Raw genomic sequence first — 27,263 nt, 5'->3', positions numbered from 1 at the left:
TGATACCATTTATTTGGATTCAGGCCACATCTGGGGTCTACACTTATCTTGTTAATTTGGAGGGAGTGGAGATTGTCTCTCAGGAAGGCATCAAATGAATTTTTAGCAGCTTTTTTGAATAGGTATATTTTTTGTTTATTTTTGGAGCATTTGGGGGCTACAACATTCAATCTTGCTATGACAATGCTGTGTTTACTAATCCCTGTATCCGTTTTGATGCTTGTTATTAACTTTGGATTAATTACTGCTAAGAGATCAAGTGTGTTTTCACAACCATGTTCTATACACACGGATCATGAATTAACTGCTCGAAATAATTTTCAGTGGTAGAGATATGAATAGACATACAATAAACGATGTTCTCTGTTGACAACTCTCTACACCTGTGGCAAAACTTAAATTCCACCTTGCAAAACTGACACATACTCAAGATATCACCTGGTATCATTCTTTTAGTACCTACCAACAAGTGCAGAAATGGATGAGCAATGAAAAGATTCCATCTGTTTGGGGCTGAATGCTAACAAGAGGATGAGTGATTCCCATAACAACAATTAAAAGCAACCACAATACAAAACCTGAGTTTATGCCATTTTTACATGGTCTTAAGTCTCCTATAAATGATTAAACGGTTTCTCAAACATCACTAGTTTCTAAAATTAACTGACAGTGTGTGGCTCTGTTTGATGTAGATATAGATGTAGATTGTTTGTCAAATATAGACTATGTTTTTGGTGTCTTTGAGAGAAATTTTGATTCAAGGTTGATTTGACTAGGTGTTGGACATTCTTTGTGTTGATGTATTGCCAACCATTTTTATGATCAAGAGATTATAGAGGTGAAAACGAAAGAGCACAGGCAGTTACCAAAATGGTAAAGAGGTTGCTTGATCAATAATCAATACAGCATGCACAACATAAAAGTGGGAGTGCAATAAAATTAAAAAAAAAAAAAATCAAAGTTCTCCATTTCTTCCATGCATCATGCTCACACTGTTGCAGTGTGTAATGAATTTTCACTAGATTTTCATGTTTATATTTACCTCTCAATTTCAACCATTCCCTGGACCAGAATCTTATTTCCTTTTTCTTCCTTATACAGTGCTAAAGTCAATGCAAGAAATGCTTTGTCTGCATTGGTAGCCATTCCCACTAGGGTCAAAATACATGACAGCTGCTTCAAAAGTGAGGGTAAATTTGACAGACTTTATTGGTACATTGGTATGCTTGTTTGACAAACCTGCAGATAGGAGACAAAAAATTTGATAAACATGTTTGATCATGTGCAGGGGCTTTTAGCTGAACTGAGCATATAATTGAGGGCAGGGACAGGGGTTGTTGTTGTTGTTGTTAAACACTGCTGTTTAGAGGCACCTGCTGTGGCGCAGTCATATACGTCAGTGCTTAGGAAGTGGTGAGATATGTTTCAGTGGTTGCTGCTGCTGCCATACCAAATATGTTCTGACACTCAAAATCATGACAAAGGCCTTCCTGGCCAAAAGCTTTATTTGTGACACTATGTGTTGCGCCTGTCTGCGACTCAGCATCTCCACTATATGGTGAGTACATCTACATCTGCATCTACATGGTTACTCTGCAGTTCACACTTAAGTGTCTGGCAGAGGGTTCATCGAACCATTTTCATACTACTTCTCTATCATTCCACTCTCGAATGGCGTGTGGGGAAAAAGGAACACCTAAATCTTTCCATTTTAGCTCTGATTTCTCTTATTTTATTATGATGATCATTTCTCCCTACGTAGGTGGGTGTCTACAAAATATTTTCGCATTCGGAAGAGAAAGTCGGTGATTGAAATTTTGTAAATAGATCTTGCCACAAAGAAAACCGCCTTTGTTTCAGTGACTGCCACCCAATAACACAAAACGAGCTGCCCGTCTTTGCACTTTTTCGATGTCCTCCATCAATCCTACCTGGTAAGGATCCCACACTGTGCAGCAATATTTCAGCAGACGATGGACAAATGTGATGTAGGCTGTCTCTTTAGTGGGTTTGTCACATCTTCTAAGTGTTCTGCCAACAAAGTGCAGTCTTTGTTTCGACTTCCCCACAATATTATCTGTGTGTTCTTTCCAATTTAAGTTACTCGTAATTGTAATTCCTAGGTATTTAGTTGAATTGACAGCCCTTAGATTTGTGTGATTTATCGTATACCCAAAATTTATCTGTTTTCTTTTAGTATCCATGTGAATCGTCTCACACTTTTCTTTGTTTAGTGCCAATTGCCACTTTTCGCACCATACAGAAATTCTCTCTAGATCATTTTGTAATTGGAATTGATCATCTGATGATTTTACTAGATGGAAAATAATAGCATCATCTGCAAACAATCTAAGGGGGCTGCTCAGATTATCACCTAGATCGTTTAAGTAAATCAGGAACAGCAGAGGGCCTATGGCACCACCTTGCGGAACACCAGATATCACTTCTGTTCTACTTGTTGATTTTCTGCCTATCACTATGAACTGTGACCTCTCTGAGAGGAAATCATGAATCTAGTCACACAACTGAGACGATACTCCATATGCACGCAATTTGATTAATAGTTGCTTGTGTGGAACGGTATCAAAAAAAGACTTCTGGAAATCTAGGAATGTGGGATCAATCTGAGAACCTTTGTCGACAGCGCTCATTACTTCATGGTAAGAAAGAGCTAGCTGTGTTGCACAAGAAAAATATTTTCTGTATCCGTGTTGGTTATGTATGAATAAGTAATTTTCTTCAAGGTGATTCATAATGTTAGAGTACAGTATATGCTCCAAAATCCTACTGGAAATTGAGGTCAGTGATATGGGTCTGTAATTCAGTGGGTTACTCCTATTTCCTTTCTTGAATATTGGTGTGACCTGAGCTACTTTCCAGTCCTTAGGAACAGAGCTTTCGTCAAGTGAGTGATTTTATGTGACTGCTAAGAAAGGCGCTATTGTGTCTGCATACTCTGAAAGGAATCTGATTGGTATGCCATCTCGATTGGAAGACTTACCTTTCTTAAGTGATTTGAGTTGTTTCACAACATCTAAGATATCTACTACTTTTATGTCACTCAAGCTAACGGCTGTTCTGGTTTCAGATTCTGGAATATTTACTTCATCTTCTTTCGTGAAGGAATTATGGAAAACTATTTAGTAACTCCACTTTAGTGGCACCATCATCGGTAACATTTCCGTCGCTATCGTGCACTGATGGTATTGACTGTTTTTTGCCACTGGTGTACTTTACATACGACCAGAATCTCTTTGGGGTTCTCTACCATATTATGAGACAATGTTCCATTGTGGAAACTATTAAAAGCATCTCGCATTGATGTACACACTAAATTTCAAGCTTTTGTGAAACTTAGCCAGTCTTGGGGATTTTGGGTTCTTCTGAATTTGGCATGTTTTTTTCGTTGCTTCTGCAACAGTGTTCTGACGTGTTTCGTGTACCATGGTGGATCAGACCCGTCTCTTATTAACTTATCCGGTATGAATCTATCTATTGCTGTCAATACTGTATCCTTGAATTTGAACCATGTCTGGTCTTCATTTACATAATTAGCTTGGAAGGAATGGAGACGCTCTCTTAGGAAGGCATCACGTGAATTTTTATATGCTGTTATATTTTGCATGTATTTTTAGCAGTTTTGGTTGATATGGTTTTGAGCCTTGCTGCAATGACCTTGTGCTCACTAATCCCTGTATCTGTCATGACACTCTCTATTAGATCAGGATTATTTGTGGCTAAGAGGTCAAGTGTGTTTTCACAACCATTTACAATTCGTGTGGGCTCATGAACTTTCATTTTCATAATATTGTTACATTCGATCATGGGGTTTCCATTGTTTAATATTTTGAGTAACTGTATAGACTATATAATGTTCTCAGCTTTCAAAATGTAATTGTATTTTCATTGTGTTTGGTGTTATTATTTTGACCTGTTACACAGTTTGAGTGAATGAGGGAATGAATGAGACGTGTATGTGAAATAGAAATTATGAGTAACGAAGTGTGAGTGAGTGTGAGAATCTGATTGGGCAACCCCGATGTAAGTCATACACATGGGGAAAAATGTGAATTGTAAAGCAGCCAGTTTTCAGTATTTTAGAAAAGTAAAACTTACTTCCATCCATCAGATTATTGAAGATGGGATAAATTTGTTTTTCTTTGCTTTTTGGGATTGTATTTTTATGGAATTTTATCTAAATGTACTATGTAATGGGAATTGGTCTAAGCAGGGAGAGTACTGGGTATATGAATCAAAATAGAAAAATGTTGTGGTGTTTGACCAATCAGAGAAGAGGTCTTTCATGCACTCTGGTACAGGAAGACAAATTTCACATGTGAGGTGGGAGGCGTCGATGCTTAGCTCTGGTGATAATAGGCCGTGTCACCTGGAGCTCCATGTAATTTTGTTAAATATGAGTAATAGTGAATTTCTGAAAATTGTGTTGTAACAGAAATGATTGGATGTAGGTGACATTTGGGATATTTCCTACTTTTTTGTGAGAAGTGAAGCTTTCTTCCAGAGGTAGCAATTCCGCATTGAGTGCTGTATAGTCAGTGAACTTTGTAATTCCCAATGTGACATTTTGCATAGTATTTGAGTGAGTATTCAGAAACTGTTAACCATCATGTGTATTTAAAGACTGTTTATTGACCAACGAAAAGTGCTGTTTGTTCAGTATCAGGTCCAAGTAGGAACCTTAAACTGGCTACTAGAGAGATTATGCTGTACTTGTGACATATTTAGTACAAGCTGTGTTCACTTTATTTATTTATTTTTCATTTCTGCAACTTGATACTGTGAAGGGCTTGGTAGCAAATATGTATACAGAAAAATGGCACTATAGAAAAGAAGTTTTCCACTTTCTTCATTTAGTAGTTACAGCCATACCTGGTAAATTTAACTAATTATCCACTGTGTTAACACTGTATTGCTGCTGATTTTTTATAGCTTTTCTCAGCTGAAGAACATTATACATCAGTGGAGGGTAAGCCATATTGTTTTAAGATTTGACTAAAGTTGAGTGCTATGTAAGTGAATGGAAAGGCAGAACAATAAACCACACGACCACACTATGGCCATGCTCTTAGAAGTGTTGCACAGTTCAAATTATAGTGCTAAAACGTGCACTTCTTGCATTTTCCCAAGTTGTACAACTAGAATTATAATGCTAAAACTTGCACTTTATGCTCTCTCTCTCTCTCTCTCTCTCTCTCTCTCTCTCTCTCTCTCTCTCTTCTCTCGCTCGCGCCTCTCACAAGTAAGTTAACACACATTCTTTGAGGTCAAAAAGCTTTGAATTATGCACTATAGTCAACTTAAACAAATCTGAATGTTTTGTAAGGTCGTAAGGTCTAATGTACCTGCTAACAGGACTGACATGAGTAGGTTCAGTTTGTTGACTCACTATCTCCATATGACTGCAACAAGTGTAAGTGAATAAGCTGAAATTTTTGAGTTTAGTTTTTTATGTTATATTTGCTGTTTTTTAGTAATTTCTTAAATCAGGCTTGTTTATTTACACTAATAATAAATCTTCAATTTTTTGTTCTGATTCATTTCAGGTCCTTCCATACATTGACGGGTTTAATCATGTTGCTAAAATTGCAGCTGAAGCAGATGTGGAGAACAATCTTGTTAAGGCATGTGTTCAAAATTTGGTGTAAGTAACTTTATTCAGAGTTCTGAATCATCACAGGACTTGGAACATTTTGTTGGAGAATGATATACAGGAAATGAAATTAGAAATAACGCATCACTTATGAAGACTTCGCAGATGGTCCTTATAATAAAATGATACTGTATTTACTGCCTCTTCCTTGTCTCATTGAACTTGCAGCTCCAACATTTAAGACCTGTGACCTTCATCCCCTCCAGTCCAAGAGTTACTCGCAAAACTGAGAATTGAGTACTGTATGGTGGTAATGGTGATGATTACATAAAACAGGCACTGATGACTTAATGGTTTTGCAGTAAGGAGTACCTCACAGGTTTTTCAAACTGTGGTATCTTTGTGTAGATCTATATTATGGTAACCACTGTCTTGTTGTTACACTTACGTTCTGAAATACTAGTTCATTGTTATCCTTGGGACATGTTAGACTTAGATTGCGTGGAGTGGAGAAACATTCTTGTCATGAGGACCAATTAGGTAATTGCATTTGGTTATTGCTTTATTTGTTTATCCCAGATAGTAACCAATTACACAATGTAGTGCTAATGTGGAAATCTTTATCAGTACTGCAAACATTCAAGGAAGATAGTTCGTTAATGTGTAAATAGTTTTAGCACATATTTGAAAAACTGTAAGATACTTTATGCTCTGTATAAAAATAAATATGTTGCAGAATTATTCAAATCGTGTATCTCTGACAGGAGACAGTGTGGCATCCCAAAAAGCTCCATCTCAGGGCCCTTATTTTTCTTGAGTGTGTTAAAGACCTATCATCAGTAATATTACCACACACAAAGTTTGTTTTGTTTGCAGATGGTACACTCATTTCAATAAATAACAAATCAAGTATTCTGTAAAAATATCAGTTCATGAAATTTGTAACTAACCTTTGTAAAGACACAATGTATGCATTTCAGAACTTATGAAGTGTTACATACATCTAAAATATGACTACAGACATGTAGAAGACACTGACAGTGTTAAATTCTTCAGTTAGAATTTCACAATAAATTAAATTGATAGGAGTGTACAACAGATTTGTTGTAGACCTAAACATTTTTTTCCTTTTCCCTTTTTCTTTTCTTTTTTTTTTTAAATTGAGATGTTGTTAGACATAGATGACATATAAGTAAAAATACTAGCATACTTCAGTTACTTTCATTTGGTAATGTCATGCAGGTTCATATTTTGGGGTGACTCATCAATTCATGCTAAAGTTTTAAAACTCCAAAAGTATATGAATTCAAGTATTTTCTGTAGAGACCTGTTCTAGGAACTGTGGATGCTAGTTACTGCTTACCAGTAAATTAATTTATTCAGTTTAAGAGCAACCTAAAGGATTTATTGCTGGATAACATGTTCTACATCTTTGAGGATTCCTTCACTGTGGATCTAGGAAACAGGAAGTATATCTAACCCACTCTATTCATAGAACTGAATAAAAGTTTGAGAAGCCATAACTGTATTTACTGTGTCTGAAAAGGCTCATCAATGGAATGTTTGTGGAGATACAGGCTTTGCAGAGGCTTCTCTCGAGTAGTCTTGGAGCCGCCCCCCCCCCCCCCCCCCCACCCCAGTATACTTCCTCATTAATGCTTTTTCTTACTAATCACTTTCAATTATACTGAGGTTTACAAATCCACAGTAAAAACCACACAGATAATTTTCATGTACACTTTTCTTTGTTTGGTTGTGTTCTAAGTTTATTTTTATATTCTTGTGGAAACATTGCAGAGGGCTTCAGTACGCCTCCATCACACATAAAATATAATCTGAGGATTCCTGCAAATTTAAATAATTAAATGAAGAAGGAATGAAGTACATTTCTTGTTAGTAGCAGCTACATTTTGTCTGATTTTTATGATTCCATGACAGAAGATTCCTGTTAACTGCATTACAGTTGGAACTTGCTTAGTAAATTGTTAATCATCCCTCCCTTCTCTGAGATACATAGGAGAACATAAATTTTGGGAGGTGGTGGGGTAGAGGGACTGTCGCAGACTGCACTCAGTTATTTTACTTTTGTGTATGTGATTACTGGTGTTGGTTTATGTCCAGCTTATATGCATTGATGGTGCGAATGAAACTTTTTTTCCAGATATTATGGCGTTGTTACATTAGTACCAATATTCCAGTATTCAAATGTCTATGCAGCAACACCAAAATTGAAGTTATTGGCTGAAGATGCAGACCTTCAGGAAAGATGCCTCAAGTTTGTATCACGATCAGGTAACAAGCTTTCTTGTTAGACATTATTTTTGTTATGTAAAGTATAGTGACTAGCATGTTCAAAGTATGTTTTTCAGTATCATGAAGCTTTTTTTTGACAGTAAGGCAGCTGCCACTCTTCAGAGATGTCTTTAGGATGTATGCAGGTATGAATGTGGGGACAACCATTAGAGACTTGTGCATTCGCTTCGGCCCACATCCTCGCCAAATAAATGAGAGGAAGCTTGTCCAATTCGGAGTCCTGGAAGGTCTTATCAGAAGAATACACAAGGTATATGCAACTATCATTTCATTGTACCTATGTTGTTAATATGCTCCATTACATTACATGATTTCTGTTCCACATGTCCTGGGTTGAGGAGCCTTTGGGTATTGGAAAGAAGTCAAAGATGTAGAATTTATGTTAAGTGCAATACAGACACAGCACGTTACTTGATGAAATATTGTATTATCATAGCACTATTATTGACTATAATCCAATACATTAATTTTAAGGATTGCTGTGAAGGTACCCTTCAATGGGGTGTAAGGAACTGTTCTAAAGAGAGTATTTTATGTAAAACCTAAATTCCACTCTGTTATGCACAAGACATTTAATATACTCGTGTAAGTTGGATCGTAGTAATGTTTAAACCCTTGAAATGTTTGTAGAGGTTGTTGTTGGTGGTTCTAGTGCTAAAATCATTATTTTCACTCATTTTGCAAAAGCATATGACAAGAGTCATTATAACATTAAAGTCAAAAACATCCTCTATGAAGATTTCAGTAGACATGAAATATGGACTTTTGAATCAAATGTGATGCGTGAATATGAAAAACTATCATCGCAGACCTGTACAACAATGTTGGATAAGACCGAAGGAAAACATAATCTAAAAGACTGAAAGATGTTGTTGTTGTTAATGTTGTGGTCTTCAGTCCAAAGACTGGTTTGATGCAGCTTTCCATGCTACTCTAACCTGTGCAAGCTTCTTCATCTCCCAGTACCTTCTGAATCTGTGGTCTACCCATCTAATCTTCAGCATTCTTCTGTAGCACCGCATTTTGAAAGCTTCTATTCTCTTCTTGTCCAAACTATTTATCGTCCACATTTCACTTCCATACATGGCTACACTCCATACATATACTTTCATAAACGACTTCCTGACACTTAACTCTGTACTAGATGTTAACAAATTTCTCTTCTTCAGCAACGCTTTCCTTGCCGTTGCCAGTCTACATTTTATACCCTTTCTACTTCGACCATCATCAGTTATTTTGCTCCCCAAATAGCAGAACTCATTTCCTAATCCAATTCCCGCAGCATCACCCGATCTAATTAGACTACATTCCATTATTCTCGTTTTGCATTTGTTGATGTTCATCTTATATCCCCCTTTCACGACACTGTCCATTCCATTCAGCTGCTCTTCCAGGTTCTTTGCTGTCTCTGACAGAATTACAATGTCATCGGTGAACCTCAAAGTTTTTATTTCTTCTCCATGGATTTTAATTCCTACTCCAAATTTTTCTTTTGTTTCCTTTACTTCTTGCTCAATATACAGATTGAATAACATCAGGAATAGGCTACAACCCTGTCTCACTCCCTTCCCAATCACTGCTTCCCTTTCATGTCCCTCGACTTTTATAACTGTCATGTGGTTTCTGTACGAATTGTAAATAGCCTTTCGCTCCCTGTGTTTTACCCCTGCCACCTTCAGAATTTGAAAGAGAGTATTCCAGTCAACATTGTCAAAAGCTTTCTCAAAGTCTACAAATGCTAGAAACGTAGGTTTGCCTTTCCTTAATCTATTTTCTAAGAGAAGTCGTAGGATCAGTATTGCCTCACGTGTTCCAACATATCTACAGAATCCAAACTGATCTTCCCCGAGGTCGGTTTTTCCATTCGTCTGTAACGAATTTGCGTTAGTAATTGCAGCCATGTCTTACTAAACTGATAGCTCGGTGATTTTCACATCTGTCAACACCAGCTTTCTTTGGGATTGGAATTATTATATTCTTCTTGAAGTCTGAGGGTATTTCACCTGTTTCATACGTCTTGCTCACTAGATGGTAGAGTTTTGTTTGGCCTGGCTCTCCCAAGGCTGTCAGTAGTTCTAATGGAATGTTGTCTGCTCCCAGGGCCTTGCTTCAACTTAGGTCCTTCAGTGCTCTGTCAAATTCTTCACACAGTATCATATCTCCTATTTCATCTTTATCTACATTCTCTTCCATTTCCATAATATTGTTCTCGAGAACATCGCCCTTGTATAGACCCTCTATATATTCCTTCCACCTTTCTGCTTTCCCTTCTTTGCTTAGAACTGGGTTTCCATCTGAGCTCTTGATAGTCATGCAAGTGGTTCTCTATTCTCCAAAGGTCTCTTTAATTTACCTGTAGGCAGTATCTATCTTACCCCTAGTGAGATAAGCCTCTACATCCTTACATTTGTCCTCTAGTCATCCCTGCTTAGCTATTTTGCACTTCCTGTCGATCTAATTTTTAGATGTTTGTATTCCTTTTTGCCTCCTTCATTTACTGCATTTTTGTATTTTCTCTTTTCATCAATTAAATTCAATATCTCTTCTGTTACCCAAGGATTTCTATTAGCCCTTGTCTTTTTACGTACTTTATACTTTGCTCCGTTCACTATTTCACCTCTCAAAGCTACCCATTCTTCTTCTACTGTATTTCTTTCCCCCATTCTTGTCAGTCGTTCCCTAATGCTCTCCCTGAAACTGTCTACAATCTCTAATTCTTTCAGTTTATCCAGGTCCCATCTCCTCAAATGGCCACCTTTCTGCAGTTTCTTCAGTTTTAATCTGCAGTTCATAACCAATAGATTGTGGTCCGTGTCCACATCTCCCCCTGGAAATGTTTTACAATTTAAAATCTGGTTCCTGAATCTCTGGCTTACCACTACATAATCTATCTGAGACCTTCCCGTATCTCCAGGCTTCTTCTATGTATACAACCTTCTTTTATGATTCTTGAACCAAGTGTTAGATAAGATTAAGTCATGCTCTGTGCAAAATTCTACCAGGCGGCTTCCTCTTTCATTTCTTAGCCCCAATCCATATTCACCTACTATATTTCCTTCTCTTTCTTTCCTACTATCGAGTTCCAGTCACCCATGACTATTAAATTTTTGTCTCCTTTCACTATCTGAATAATTTCTTTTATCTCATCATACATTGCGTCAATCTCTTTGTCATCTGCAGAGCTAGTTGACGTATAAACTTGTACTACTGTAGTAGGTGTTGGCTTCGTGTCTGTCTTGGCCATAATAATACGTTCACTATGCTGTTTGTAGCAGCTTACCCACATTCCTGTTTTCCTATTCATTATTAAACTACTCCTGCATTACCCCTATTTGATTTTGTATTTATAACCCTGTGTTCACCTGACCAGGAGTCTTGTTCCTCGTGCCACCGAACTTCACTAATTCCCACTATATCTAACTTTAACCTATTCATTTCCCTTTTTAAATTTTCTAACCTTCCTGCCCAATTAAGAAATCTGACATTGCACACTCCGATCTGTAGAACGCCATTTTTCTTTCTCCTGATAACGACGTCCTCCTGACTAGTCCCCGCCTGGAGATCTGAATGGGGGACTATTTTACCTCCGGAGTATTTTACCCAAGAGGACGCCATCATCATTTAACCATGCAGTAAAGCTGCATGCCCTTGGGAAAAATTACGGCTGTCGTTTCCCCTTGATTTCAGCCGTTCGTAGTATCGGCACAGCAAGGCCATTTTGGTTAGTGTTATAAGGGCAGATCAGTAAACAGTCAATCATCCAGACTGTTGCCCTTGCAACTACTGAAAATTCTGCTGCCCCTCTTCAGGAACCACATGTTTGTCTGGCCTCTCAACAGATACCACTCCGTTGTGGTTGCACCTATGGTACGGCTATCTGTATCACTGAGGCACACAAGCCTCTCCACAAATGGCATGGTCTGTGGTTCATGTGGGGAGGGGGGGCGGCTGAAAGATATACTTACAATATTTTAAGTTGGTCAAAAGTGAGATTCTTTTTCCACTTGTGTGTAATGTCTCATGTCACTGTATATACTGTTTAATGTTTTTAATAAATATCATGACAAAAAATTGGGCAGAATGAAATACTAGTGAGTTCTGATCTGTTGCAAGTAAGTTTTATAAAAAGGATCAGTGGATTACTGATATCATGTGAGACAGTTACATTCCCTTTGAATGATGCAATCATGTAAATTGCTGCATCACAGAAAAAATATTAAAGTATTTTCCTAATTTCTAAAATGCTGACATAAAATACTCACACATTGATGGGCAACACTTGTGGCAACATTCCTACAGTCAACTGCTCCGACGTCCACCCCCCCCCCCCCCCCCCACCCAAAAAAAGAAGTAAATAAATAAATTGTTTCTAGAAATGGCGGTTACAAATTTATCACTGTAGATAAAATTGAAACAAAGGAGGTACTTAAGTTCAAATTGATTAATGCACTACGCCTCCACATATCTTCCTCAAAATAGCCATGAGTCTGCAGATGATGACCAAGGAGTTGCACAGGTATACTGAGCTTGCCTTTTTGCCTGAAACTGCAAGGAAAAGATAAGCCTTTGTTGGATTACTTTTGCAAATCAACGTGTAGGACTTCCTCGTACCTGTTCTGTGTGATATATTCATTGCAATTACCAGGATGTGCTTATAATGGAATCTCAAAACTTTTTACCTACATGATTAATAGCAGCTGATCTAAAAGTGAATGTTGTGAAACCATTTATAAAAAGTGAACTAAGGAAGATATCTCAAGCTATAGAATCAGTATCACTAATTCCCACCTTTAGTTAGATATTGGAGACTATAATCCTGTCTCAACTTAGTGCCTTTTTTTACAAAACTCAAACTCCTTATAGATCCTCAGTATGTATTTAGAAAAGGGCTAAGCACAACTACAGCAGTTCTTCCATGAAGTCTACTGTCTGTTGGATCACAGAACACAGATTGCAGATATACACTCCTGGAAATTGAAATAAGAACACCGTGAATTCATTGTCCCAGGAAGGGGAAACTTTATTGACACATTCCTGGGGTCAGATACATCACATGATCACACTGACAGAACCACAGGCACATAGACACAGGCAACAGAGCATGCACAATGTCGGCACTAGTACAGTGTATATCCACCTTTCGCAGCAATGCAGGCTGCTATTCTCCCATGAAGACGAGCGTAGAGATGCTGGATGTAGTCCTGTGGAACGGCTTGCCATGCCATTTCCACCTGGCGCCTCAGTTGGACCAGCGTTCGTGCTGGACGTGCAGACCGCGTGAGACGACGCTTCATCCAGTCCCAAACATGCTCAATGGGGGACAGATCCGGAGATCTTGCTGGCCAGGGTAGTTGACTTACACCTTCTAGAGCACGTTGGGTGGCACGGGATACATGCGGACGTGCATTGTCCTGTTGGAACAGCAAGTTCCCTTGCCGGTCTAGGAATGGTAGAACGATGGGTTCGATGACGGTTTGGATGTACCGTGCACTATTCAGTGTCCCCTCGACGATCACCAGTGGTGTACGGCCAGTGTAGGAGATCGCTCCCCACACCATGATGCCGGGTGTTGGCCCTGTGTGCCTCGGTCATATGCAGTCCTGATTGTGGCGCTCACCTGCACGGCGCCAAACACGCATACGACCATCATTGGCACCAAGGCAGAAGCGACTCTCATCGCTGAAGACGACACGTCTCCATTGGTCCCTCCATTCACGCCTGTCGCGACACCACTGGAGGCGGGCTGCACGATGTTGGGGCGTGAGCGGAAGACGGCCTAACGGTGTGCGGGACCGTAGCCCAGCTTCATGGAGACGGTTGCGAATGGTCCTCGCCGATACCCCAGGAACAACAGTGTCCCTAATTTGCTGGGAAGTGGCAGTGCGGTCCCCTACGGCACTGCGTAGGATCGTACGGTCTTGGCGTGCATCCGTGCGTCGCTGCGGTCCGGTCCCAGGTCGACGGGCACGTGCACCTTCCGCCGACCACTGGCGACAACATCGATGTACTGTGGAGACCTCACGCCCCACGTGTTGAGCAATTCGGCGGTACGTCCACCCGGCCTCCCGCATGCCCACTATACGACCTCGCTCAAAGTCCGTCAACTGCACATATGGTTCCCGTCCACGCTGTCGCGGCATGCTACCAGTGTTAAAGACTGCGATGGAGCTCCGTATGCCACGGCAAACTGGCTGACACTGACGGCGGCGGTGCACAAATGCTGCGCAGCTAGCGCCATTCGACGGCCAACACCATGGTTCCTGGTGTGTCCGCTGTGCCGTGCGTGTGATCATTGCTTGTACAGCCCTCTCGCAGTGTCCGGAGCAAGTATGGTGGGTCTGACACACCGGTGTCAATGTGTTCTTTTTTCCATTTCCAGGTGTGTATTTTCAGACATGACAAGAACATTAGATGCATTAAACAACAGGTCGTCACTTGTAAAAATAAAAAATAAAAAAATAAAATAAAACAAGTCATATCGGTTCAGGGATCCATCAGGCATCTTATAGCAGATACGTGTTGAATTATATGCAGTGCATTAAACTGACACACAAATTTGATGAAAAAATTATAATCTTTCAATCCACCAGTGAAACAGTAATACAAAGTGTACATCAGGGCTAAGTCTGTGGTCCCTTTCTCTTCCTCATATACAGTGTGTCCCTGGTAAGAGTTGTCGGGTAGCTGGAGTCAGCAGAAACAAATACTGTTCATCATGTGTGTCATGTGATGCCAGTTGTTAACAGAAAGTGTTCGTTTGTTATCTTTTAAAACAAAATTATTTTTAAAGCAGAATTTATATGCTCATTCCATAGAGTCACCCCAAATTAGTTGAGTGCAATATTCATTTTATCAAGGTATATGACAGGAATAGTGAAACATGAAGAATAACCAGTAGTCCAGGAATGATTGAGAGGTGCTGTTGCATAGATGTAGCAGTCAGTGCAGGCCTGGGTGATGCTGTTGTTGCTGGATTACTGGTTATTCTTCATGTTTTAGTGTCCCTGTTAATACATTTTCATAAAAAAAGTATTGCAATAAACTAATTTTAGACAGCTCTATCAAACCCGCACATAAAATTCCACTTTAAAAATAATATTGTTTATAACAGAAAAGAAACTGATGCTTTGTGTCAACACTGGGATTAGAGGAAAGATGTATGAGCAGCATTTGTTTGGGCAACTCCAGCTATACAATGCAAAAATTTAATCACAAATATCTGCCGAAAAACCAGAGAAAAAGAGCCTGATGTCCCTTTGATTGTGTAAATCATGAAATTCTGCTAGACAAGCTCAAGTATTGGGGCATGAGTGGGACAGTGCACAAATGGTTTAATTCATACCTAACTGGAAGAGTGCAGAAAGTTGAAATAAGTAGTTCTCATAATATGCAAAGATCAGCACATTCCTCAAACTGGGGAACTATCAAGAATGGGGTTCCACAAGAGTGTCCTTTGTTGTTCTTAATATATATTAATGACTTGCCATTGTATATTCATGAAGAGGCAAAGTTAGTTCTCTTTGCTGATGATACAGACAAACAAGACTTAACTGATGAAATTGTCAATACTATCTTTCAGAAAATTACTAAGTGGTTCCTTGTAAACGGACTCTCACTGAATTTTGATAAGACACAGTACATACAGTTCCGTACAGTGAATGGTATGACGCCATTAATAAATATAGACCTTAATCATAAGCATATAGCTAAGGTAGAATATTCCAAATTTTTAAGTGTGTCCATTGATGAGAGATTAAATTGGAAGAAACACATTGATGATCTGCTGAAACGTTTGAGTTCAGCTACTTAAGCAATAAGGGTCATTGCAAATTTTGGTGATAAACATCTTAGTAAATTAGCTTACTACGCCTATTTTCACTCGTTGCTTTCATATGGCATCATATTTTGGGGTAATTCATCACTGAGGAATAAAGTATTTATTGCACAAAAGCGTGTAATCAGAATAATAGCTGGAGTCCACCCAAGATCATCCTGCAGACATTTATTTAAGGATCTAGGGATATTCACAGTAGCTTCTCAGTATATATACTCTCTTATGAAATTTGTTATTAACAACCAAACCCAATTCAAAAGTAATAGCAGTGTGCATAACTACAATACTAGGAGAAAGGACGATCTTCACTATTCAAGATTAAATCTAACTTTGGCACAGAAAGGGGTGAATTATACTGGCACTAAAGTCTTTGGTCACTTACCAAATAGTATCAAAAGTCTGACAGATAACCAACAAGTATTTAAGAAGAAATTAAAAGAATTTCTGAATGACAACTCCTTCTACTCCATAGAGGAATTTTTAGATATAAATTAAAAAAAATATTAATTAAAAAAACACAAAAAATGAAAAAGTTGTTATATTAACTTAAGTATGTTGTTAAATTAACTTAATTATGTCATGTATTGGAAAATTTGACTCATTCCACATCATTACGAAATATCGTATTCATGATCCATGGAACTAGTATTAATCTAATCTAATCTAATTAGGAGGGACATCTGTTATGTCAACAAATTGCACGACCCATTAACTCCCATATTACAAGCTGAGCAATCTAATTCCATTGTAGAGAACATAAGGAGCTAGAATCTTTTGCTATTAGTGGGATAACAGAATTAATCAAGTACTTCAAAGATCAGTGCTTCAAGGTGAATGTCAACAAATCTCAATTACTGGGTTTTAAAATGGGCAGTTCTCACCAGATGAATGTAAGTAATGCATGTAATGCCTGGACAAAAGAAACTGGGAGTGTACTGTTGCCCCATGTTTTGTTGCAGCTGATGATCCAACTAAAAAATGCATCATCTTCTTTTGCAAACCTTGCTGTAAGACTCTGACAAACTTTGGAAATTCTCAGTTTGTGATTTCGGCAAACAACGCATATCGAACGCTATTACAGAACTGTAGATCATTTGTGATGATGGCTTGACAGCTCCCATAACTTATTCTGACCATTCTGTAATTTATGATGCTATTGCTTGTCGATTACCTTCAAGAATGCCTCAAACTGCACAAATGTTTTTGTCTGTAATGCTGGCTCAATGATGCTGATCATATTGCTGATTTACCATACAGTCTCATCCTTCCTTGAACTCTTTATGCTAGGCAAACACACATGACCTTGACTGTGTTTGATAACCAAGCAATGCAGCCAATATCTGGAAAATTTTCATTGCTTGAACACCTTCACGATCAAGAAATGTTATAATTATGAGTTGCACAGTGTAGGGGTGCACCTGCTGCTCTGACATCGTGAGTGTTACTGACAGTGCTGTGGGAAGTATGTGACAGCTGGCTCTTCTCACTCCCAGCAGCTCCACCCAACAATACTAGAAGTGTGGGTCCGGTCCTACCAACTGTTGACGCCCAGTAACAAAAATTACATTTGTATTTGATTCAGCTTCATAATTTTATTGATGCTTACAGTGATTGTGTTACTTTTCTACATAGTTGCCATGCTGTTTCAAGAATTACTGGTAATGTGACAAAACTTTATTCCTGTGCTTGTAACCAGCTGTTCACCTGTGATGTGACTTCATCATTTGTGCTGAAGATGCCCTTTGAGATTGGGTAATATTTGAAAATCACTTGGGACAAGACCTGGTGAATATGGAGGGCATGGGGACACTTCCCAGTTGAATCTTTTGAGCTCTGCTTGGGTCATTTGAGCTTTATGAGGCACAGTATTCTCACAAAGGAAGAGAACTTTAGGAGACAAAAGTCCAAAACATTTTCTTTTGATGGCAGCTCACAGATTTCTCCTTTAATTGTGGTGTTGTGAGGCAGGTAGTGAATGAACAAAATCCCCTGACAGTTCCAAAAGATGGTTGTCATAATTTTTCCCACTGAATGCATGACTTTTTTTAAGCTTTTTTCCGGGTTTCTTCCACACCATGCCCTGACATTTTCTCTCAGAGGTTGAGTGATGGACCTATGTCTCATCCCCAGTGACAGCCCATTTGAAGAGCAGATCTCCCTCTCTCTGATGCATTCTGGCTGAATCTGTCGATTGCTGCTTCTGGACATCACTCAACAGATGTGGCACACATCTTGCACAGATTTTGCGATACCGATTATGGTCTGTTAGGATCTTTGTGATCCATGAACATCCAGTTGCAGCCTGGGAAGGTAGCTACATTAGGATTCTGTCAATGGTAATGTGATGATCTTCCTCCACAGCACTGCCAATTGCAATAATGTCATCATCACATGTTGCTGTAGTGGGCCTCCGTGTGCACTGTTCATAATGCACATCTTCGTGCCATTCCACGAATTGTACATGCCAGTGTCAAACCATTCGAATGGCATTCCACATAGACAGAGGTTAACTCCCAATAGATATCGACAATGGATAGTTGTTTTGGTGTGGAAAAATGAATGGCAGAGCCCACCACACCACTCAAGTACACACACTGTGTACTGGTAACTCCGTGGTAGCTGGCTGTGTACTGGCAAGATACTGCACTATGCATAGTAATCCTTATTGGACAAACTCCCCATGTTAACCTAAGAATAACACTGAAGCACTCAAAATAGTAAAATGAGGAGCTCCAACAAAGCATATCCTGTGCCTGGGGTGGTTAACAACAAAGTAGAAGAGCAAACCAAAGATATTTATTAAACTCTGGATAAATGGGGTATAACCTGCAAAATTCAGGCACTTGGTTATGAGTGCCAACTAGTAACAGAGTTCAATAAACAGAGGCTGTAGAAATCAAGAGAAGTTGTTTAACCATGACCTCTCTTGCCATCATCACAATTTTAGTTTAGTCCTGAGGAGCTGTTTCAACTCGCTGATAGTTCAACTTCTGGTCCAGACATGGCAGCTTTCAAAGGATTCCCATTATGATTTAACAGAAAAGAAGTTGTTAGTAAAATCTTATTTCTCTTGTAGAAGTTGTGTGCTTTATTATCTCTTATAGAAGTTGTTTGCATTATTAACAAAAACATATTTTCATAAATTTTTAACATTTCTCAGAACTTTTAGCAAAATATTTTTTTAAGGTAAGGTTCAGAATTTTGTTTTGATGAATATTGTGATGGTTTTGATATGTTCCCATAATTTTCTCTTGGAATGAAACAGGAAATAGTGAAGATGGGGGAGAGATTATCACTTACGGCACGCACTATTTTCAAATTTCAAGATGTTTTAGGATTGCCTAGCAACAGTGTGGTTAAGTACAAATTTTGCACAGACTCTAAATTTTTGCTCAGTGGAACAGGATTAGCACTTGGGAGCAGCAGAATATTCCCTTCTGGAAAATTGCTTATAGCTAAGCTAGTATGTGTACACTACCTGATCAAAAGTATCCAGACACATATTAGCCGATGTTGATATGCGGTGTGTCTATCATCCACCTTATGATGGCTTGAATGCTGCAGGGAACACTTTCAGTGAGGTGTCTGTATGTTTGTGGAGGAATGGCAGCCCATTCTTCCTCAGGATCCAAAATCATAGATGGTGGTGATGTTGAACACTGAGGTCTGTGAAAAAATTGATCAGCTCAAGTGTCACTTAGCATTGACTACAGAAATGTGTGGCTTATTATGAGCTATTTGACTTGTATCCTTTTCTTTTTAGCTCTCTAACACACAGTCATTGAGATAGGTACTCCGCTCCGCTAGCCGAATGGTCAGCATGACGGACTGCCATCCTAAGGGGCCTGGATTCGATTCCTGGCTGGGTCGGGGGATTTTCTCCGCTCAAGGTCTGGGTGTTGTGTTATCTTCATCATCATTTCATCCCCATCTGGTGTGCAGGTCGCCCAATGTGGCGTCGAATGTAATAAGACCTGCACCAAGGCAGCCAGATCTGCCCATTAAGGGGCGTACCGGCCAATGACGCCAAACGCTCATTTCCATTTCATTGTCCTAGCGGACTGCTGGTACCAGTTCAGACCTCACCAGTGATTTATTTTACTAATTTCATGTGATGTTTTACAACTATCCAATGCAGTGCTTGACAGTCCCTGCTTATCAGTACATGAGATTTGCCTGGTCTTGGTTTAGCTGTGATTTGCATTTCCAGTTCAGTCATATCACCAAAAGTTGATGTGGGCAGAATGGTTGAAATGGCTGAAATGTCCCTTATATATTTGTTATTCAGGCGATGTCTAGTCCATGTTCAAAGTCACTGAGCTCTCATGACCGATACATTCTGCTGTTACTGTTTCTCTGCTGACAACATATTGCTCCCCATCTCCTTTTACACTGGCAGGTGTGCCTCTTGTGATGTCTAATGGTCAATTCCACATTACATAAAGGTGTCGGGGTTCTTTCAATCAGGTGGTGTACTGCAGGCATGGAAAGACATATCTTTGTTGAGTCAACACTGTCCTCCTCTATCATAGTGTGAACTTTCTCCATTACTGCTTGTTCTATCCAAAGTTTAATTTTGGTAGGCAGGCCTAAACATTTATTAAAACTTTTTTGCTATGTAGGTATGGACAGCTATCAAAATTGAATATTGTATGATGCATGATAGTGTATAAAACGAACAATATAAGGTGTAAATTCTATTATCATGCTTCTCCATGTGCCAGTGCCCAAAATTTGTCACATATATTTTCTTTTGTAGGTTCCTTAATTTGGTTACTAATGTACCATTTTTCCTTATTTACAAGAATGGATTTTTAAAAATTATTTCCTTTCTTCATGCTCCACACCAACACACTGTATGTTGTGACAAATACCCTCAGTCTCCTTTCTAATCTCCCTGTTACTTTAATATGCCAAATAATAATTGCATACTTACTTTGGCAAATCTCGCTAGTATCTGCTGTAACTTGGTTGCAATTTTGAGTTTTATTGCACATTGTAATATGGTTATTGTTAGAAAGATCCTCATTATCTCTACTATAAGAATAGAAACATGAAATAAATTTGCTATCCCTGCTGCGTACTTGTGACCTGAAGGGGCTACAGCTTCATAGTGTGTGAAGCTGGAAGTGCAGATTTCTTTCCCATTATTTGGGGCCTCACTATTTACATGTGCAATTATACAGAAGACAAACTTTACCAATGGATATTTGGTATCTGTGCATAAATGACTATTGATGACTGGAAGAAAACATTTTCCGCAAGGAAGCAGGAGTAGAGATGGAGTCTAGAGTGGTTTAACAGTTGTGTCTTTTGGGAAATCCATAACTTCAAGTCAGCAGTACAGAATTGTATAAATTAAAGTGACCGACAACACTCAAAAAAGAAGAAACTTCAGAGGAAATGCAAGAGCTAGAGAGAACAGAGGAAAAAATTGAGAACAGTCTGACAATTAAACACCTTTCCCAAATTTTCACAATGGCAGACTGATTAACTGAGAAGACAAGTAAAAAGTTTGAAAACTGGAAATTAAAAATGCCACTGAGCTTCAGAATGTTTGCTTGAATCCACAAGATTCCATACCTTTTTCAAGCATTTCTTTCATTCACTGACTAATAATCTATCATTATATGTTTGTAATGCAATATTTTTGCAATTCCTAACTGATGCAATTGTTTCATGTTACAGTTTCCAGTGCACATTTTGGCATCAGAGTGTTCAAGTTCTGCCTCCAGCTTATCACAGACTCGATCCCAGCAATACCAGCCCTATCAACAGCGGCAAGAGGAGCGACCTCAGCACATTCCAATGGTATTCACTGGTGTCTCGTGTGAAGATGAGATCTGTTGTTCTTTAGGCATTAGCACCCTGCAGCTGGAAGAAGAACTTGATCAGGATCCAGGGATTGCAGTCATTTGGAAGTAAACTTGGAATCCTAAGAAACTATGAAAGTTTTGTGTTTAAGAATTTATTTTGAGTCTGTGCCAACAGTTGTTAAACAGCTTACACAGATGTTGAGCCACAGTCTTTAGTTCTTCAGGCTATCGTGAAATCCAGTTTTTGTTGATAATTATTTCCTCTTTGTTGCTTGCTTCTGTGGTAGTACTGTTACCACAGAAAGATCATACTGACATCAAATTTGTACATGAGAACAATGATTGCAATAATTAGAACGTAAATGTTGGAGAACTGAGGACATTAATTGTTGAGGTGTATACTTGGTTGGCCATCTCATGTCAGTACACTAACTCCAAAAAATTTGGCACATTCAGCTGTTGAGTTAGATGCTTCTATGAAGATTACTAACTGTTTATTGGATGAAATTAATATTACTAATGTGTGTGGCACAAATGAGAGCTGTCTTGAGGTATGGCAGCAAGCAAATTTCAGAAACTGAATGGACTGATTTTTATGGCAGTTACCAAGGGCTTTTTTTCCCCTTAAGACAGAGGGAATATTACAAGACATGTGTGACACTATTATTGTTCATATGACATAGTAGCATTAAAAATGATAAATTATTCAAAAGATGAGAAATCTGGAAAAAATAATGGTTTACAATATGTTATAATAAAATAGCAAGATCAAAGTTTCAGTGAAGGATCACAACGTATTTTGCTGTTGTCTTTGATCACTGTTGAAAGCCATATTAGATAAGGAATAGCTGCTTTACCTGTTAGTGGAGGGGCATGCAGTAATATCAGAGCTGTTATGACTGTCATCTGACTTTTTGCCTTGCAGCTGTGTGTGCAGCATTGTACTATGTAACCGGTTTTGTTTACAGAGAATTCATATAGCCTCCTTTGACAAGGGAGGGTCAGCTCTGTATCACATTGTAGTTACTTTACGGATCAATGATTAGCTTGCAACAGAAGGTGACAATTTCATAACTCACTAATGGTTGGAACTAGTAATATGACATACTACATTAAAAGATTCATCTTCACTTACTACTATATATAAATTTTATTTGTGATTATGTTGCCTTCCACTTTGTCATATGTTTATTTGATTTTACATTGAAAGTAGCATATGCATTGAGACTGATCTTTTCTTTAAGTGGTCAATTACACTTGGGAGTGCAACACAACAGCTGTTTACATAAATAATTGACAAGACCTTGACCAAGAATCTTAATTTAATTTTAAGTTAACAATAATCAGTCAATTCAGTAGACATAATTTGAAATGAGCACATGTTTCAAACTTGTGTAATTTTGAATTGCCCATCTGTGACAAAACATGTCTTTATCGTAATATTTGCTTGTTTGCCATCCCAGGATGGATGTTACAGGTGTAAGTAATAAGCAATTTTATCAAATCAAAAAGCCTTGAATATTGTTGTTCTCTAATAGTGTGAGGCATTTTCAGTTATATTTTTAATTACTTGTAAATATGTGAATGGAATGGTGGAGCATAAATTTGAGCTGGAAAAAAAGTTGTAAATGCAGTTAATGACAAAGTTATCACTAGATGTGTGATAGGTTCTAAATAATGACGTTTGGCTGCAATATTCAAGGACCAGATCATTTTCACGATATGATGATGCTTTTATGGGGTGTTATCTGGAGGAGGTTCCAGATTTTTTTAAACATATGTGCAATATTTTCTTGAGTAGCGATTTAATAAATGATATATCTCTGAGCATAGTTTTATGGCTTAGATTATGTGTATGCTTTCATCGTCATTTGTGACTGATTTATTTAGTCATTACTGATGCCACACAGCACTGTTTTTATTGTTTCTACTCTGTCTAATGATACAGTAGAGGATACTAAAAAGCTAACCTTATTAAGTTAAATGAATTGTATTTCACATTTAGGTGGAATTATAAATACTTCTATGTGCTTTAAACAGAAGCATCTTGGAAAAACTGTTACGAAAAATGCTATCTTGCAATGTACAAATAATATTCCATTAGAGTACAAATAATTATATATTGAGCTAGTCATGTTCTTATTTCTGTTGAAGGTGTATTTAGACAGGCATCACAAGAAAACTGATGTTAGTAATGCTTGTCTAGATACTTTGCTGTGACTGTTCGCATATGCCACACAAGCTCAGAAATCTTTGAGTGAAAGTTAGTATGAGAAGAAAATAATTTTGAGTCAGTGTAATATATATTTTACAAATAGATATAATCAATCTCAGTGAATATTTTCATAAACTATATTTTATATGATACAAATTCTTTACTATATATACATATTTTTGTTGCATATTGTATTCATGTTATATGTTAAACAATATGTTGTTTAACTACCAGATAAACAACATTGAATTATTGTGAGAGGAGGATGGCTTTAAATATTAGTGACATTAAAATACAATTACCATGTAAATAAATAAATACTGCTAGACCCATTAATTCATCAAATGTTTTATGAAAGAAAATGGAATCTGCTGAATGTCTTACTTTCAGCAATTTTGTTCCTGGATAACTATTCATTAAGCTTTGACTTGTATAATTTCATACTCATTTAACTGGTTTTTCATGTTTGTTTTGAAAGATTTTAAAAGTTGGACAGAGGTATTTTCATCCAAACAGTTTTAATGCAGAATGAGGATAATAAGAAAATATGGGTAACCATCAACATCTCAAGATGGAGTCTGCACCCAGTAAAGAGATTGCAGAAACAGGGTAGTTACTCTCTTTTACATTTCATATTAGCAACTACCTCCACAAGTGTTCTCCCATGACTACCATAGCGGTTACAGTGCGTGGTTTCTGCTTCCACATTATTCCATTTCCAGTGCAGTTTGTGGTGATTTTTATACATCTTATACAGGCACTAAAGCAGGAGCTGCTGACGAAAATAGATCTTCAGCTTTAGAGCCTAGTCCCAGTTATTTCTGCCCTATTGGTGACTGACAAGAAAGTGTTTTATTTTTGTCAGTAAATGAAAACATTCAGTACAGAACAACTTAAAGTGCACATATTTTTCAAGGTTGTTGTGTTTTGAAAACATAGATGGACTAAATCTAAAATAAAGAGACAAAAAGATTTAAAACTGAAACATAAAGATTGCACAATGAACTATTAGCAGAAACTGAAAACACGGACTAAAAAAGAACTGCTACAGCTACCAACAAACCTCTCACATGAGAAATTTCATCATTTGTTAATTATTATATCCCAATTTACTATAAAACTTCTTAATTTTTGTGGGTATTATCACAACAGCAAGAAGTATTGTGAAATACATGTTTTGAATATCAAATGGTCAACCTTTAAATTTTACAAAATAGATCAAGTTTGTAAACCTTTCAAGTTACGCTTTCTTGTAAATTAGTAGGTAAAAAAAAAAAAAAAAATCGTGGTATCTACTAGTAGTTACAAAACATTTTATTAAAAAATGTGCATATTTTGCCATTTCCATAATTCATCGATGTTTCCAGTTACCTTATTAAATTACATGAAGGATAATGCAGAGTGTGCAGTATTGGAAAAACTTTTTTACTGGGCAGCTTGTTCATTATGTGTCTAGATATAGTTCTAACTTCAAAATTTCATATTTCATTTACAACTGTCTTAGATGAGAAAGACTTAAGAGTGTTAAAAATAATTTACAATCATAGCTGAAAAGAAATTTTTCTGAATGGCTTTTAAATGTACAGTACGTGTTGAGATTTTTTAATTTACACAGGGGATGAGCTTTAATTATTGTTGAAATAATGTTTGTGTTTACTAATCATAGTTAATATTTTCATGTTATTACAATAATATTGTGTTGTTACCAGTTATGTTAGCAATATCATCTCTCTTGGAATATTTTTATCATGTTTGCTCAATTTTTGTGTGCCATATGTTTTGTATTCTAAATCAGTCATTGGCCATAAGTGAATGTGTTTTGTTTGCTGCTGTTGCAAATAGAGCTTCATACTCCAAAATTTGCATTTAAAACAATGTCAAGTCTGAACAATGATGAATTAGAAGAGAAAATAAACTATCTTACACTTGTATATGTTCTATCATAAACCCTATGCAAATATTAAAATCTAATCTTGCTTGTCAAGTGCGACTAAATTCTTTGCCTGTTTTAAATGAATACCATTTGACTACATATTCACGTTTTATGTATTTCTAGATTCATTTTTTCAGATAGTACCAATGACTTAAACATTTAGGTCTGTTATGCAATAGAATTCTCATCCTGGATTAGTGGCAGAGAACAACTGACTATTTACTACTTTTAGGTGCTAACATATTGGCAGTCAACAAATATATTCTTGCTATGGTCGAGGTGATATATGTTGACAGTTAATATGCTGTGAATACGTGTGATCTTTGTTCGTCTTGTGAATGTGGCAATTTAGTAACGGGCACGGATGCTGAAACTTCCTGACAGATTAAAACTATCTGTTGAACCAACACATGTCTTCAGAGTCTTTGCCTTTCCTGGGCAAATGCTCTATCGACTGTGCTACTCAGACTGCTGGATGTTCCCGAGTTATATTAATTCAGTCACTTATTCATTCATTCATTCATTGCATTCTGTAGATCCTATCAAGAAGAAGAATCTTCAGGAATGTGATGTGTCAAGTTGTATGTTAAAGAAGGTATAGAACGCATACAAAGTTAAGCCTTGTACTATATTAACAATAATGTATCAATAAACTGCTTAATGCTATTCACACATACTACCTGAATTTAATGGAGCAAATTAGTAAGAAAGTTGCTACTTTGAAAAAAGCTACTACATGCTCAGTTTTACTATTTAGTTTAGCTGCTATTAGTAGCTTAATAAATGCTTTTTTTACAATGCTATTTTTCAAAGTAAATATTTTCCCAAATCTGTAATTACTGAGTCCTATTTACAGTATGCTACTGCTTGTATGTTGCTTTATAGCAAACATTACTACTGGCCCTAACAGAACTTCTTAAATCTGTGAATTTAGATATGCAGATAAATTACAGAAAGAGCAGGTTGAGATATGTCCTTGATTTTCTTTTGAAATGATAAGGATTCTCAAGTTTTTTTATGTTAGACAGAAGCTTGTTGAATATCTTCCCACCAGACTTCCATTCTGTACCCTAGACAAGGAGGCAAAGTCTACATGAAAATTATTTTTGTCTCTCTTTACTGGACTGTGTAAAAAACAATTACTCCAAAGGTCATTTTCATCATAAGCAACAAAAACCATTAAGAACTAAATGTTCTGGGTGGTCTGTGTAATAATTCAAAGTTGCTTAAAAAGATTTCCGCCAGATGTACTGTTATCTACTTTAAACAATATTCTTACTGATTGTTTCTTTTGAATGAACACTTTATTTGTTGTAGATGCCTTGCCACAAAAGATAATTCCTTAACAGTGAGTGAAAATACTCAAAATAGCCAACACTCTTTCCTTTTGGTCAAGACAATGAAAGACTAACACTAGTAGATACCAGAGGATGATGCTGCTTCTCTAACTAGGTGCGAGGAGTCAAAGTCCCGTAGATGGTGCTGCAGCAGCTGCAAAAGGATTCATCCCATAGATGAATTTACTGACATTACTACCAGAG

At 37.5% G+C, this 27,263-nt stretch overlaps 1 protein-coding gene across 2 annotated transcripts in view; it reads left to right on the top strand.

Moving 5' to 3' along the window:
• Window positions 1-25,720, top strand: part of LOC126411167 (GATOR complex protein NPRL2-like) — a 117,064-nt gene extending 91,344 nt beyond the window's left edge. For both annotated transcript variants that reach the window (XM_050081344.1, XM_050081343.1), the window contains 4 exons: window positions 5,565-5,662; window positions 7,773-7,903; window positions 8,005-8,174; window positions 21,447-25,720. In XM_050081344.1, the coding sequence (XP_049937301.1) occupies window positions 5,565-5,662; window positions 7,773-7,903; window positions 8,005-8,174; window positions 21,447-21,683 (636 nt within the window). In that variant the 3' untranslated portion in view covers window positions 21,684-25,720. The remainder of the gene's footprint in view (window positions 1-5,564; window positions 5,663-7,772; window positions 7,904-8,004; window positions 8,175-21,446) is intronic.
• The last annotated feature ends 1,543 nt before the right edge of the window (window positions 25,721-27,263 follow it).

Source organism: Schistocerca serialis, chromosome 1 (genome assembly GCF_023864345.2).
Source record: "Schistocerca serialis cubense isolate TAMUIC-IGC-003099 chromosome 1, iqSchSeri2.2, whole genome shotgun sequence".
Classification (NCBI taxonomy): Eukaryota; Metazoa; Arthropoda; class Insecta; order Orthoptera; family Acrididae; genus Schistocerca; species Schistocerca serialis.
The sequence above is the reverse complement of the archived record's forward strand: the minus strand, read 5'-3'. Positions and strand labels throughout refer to the sequence as shown.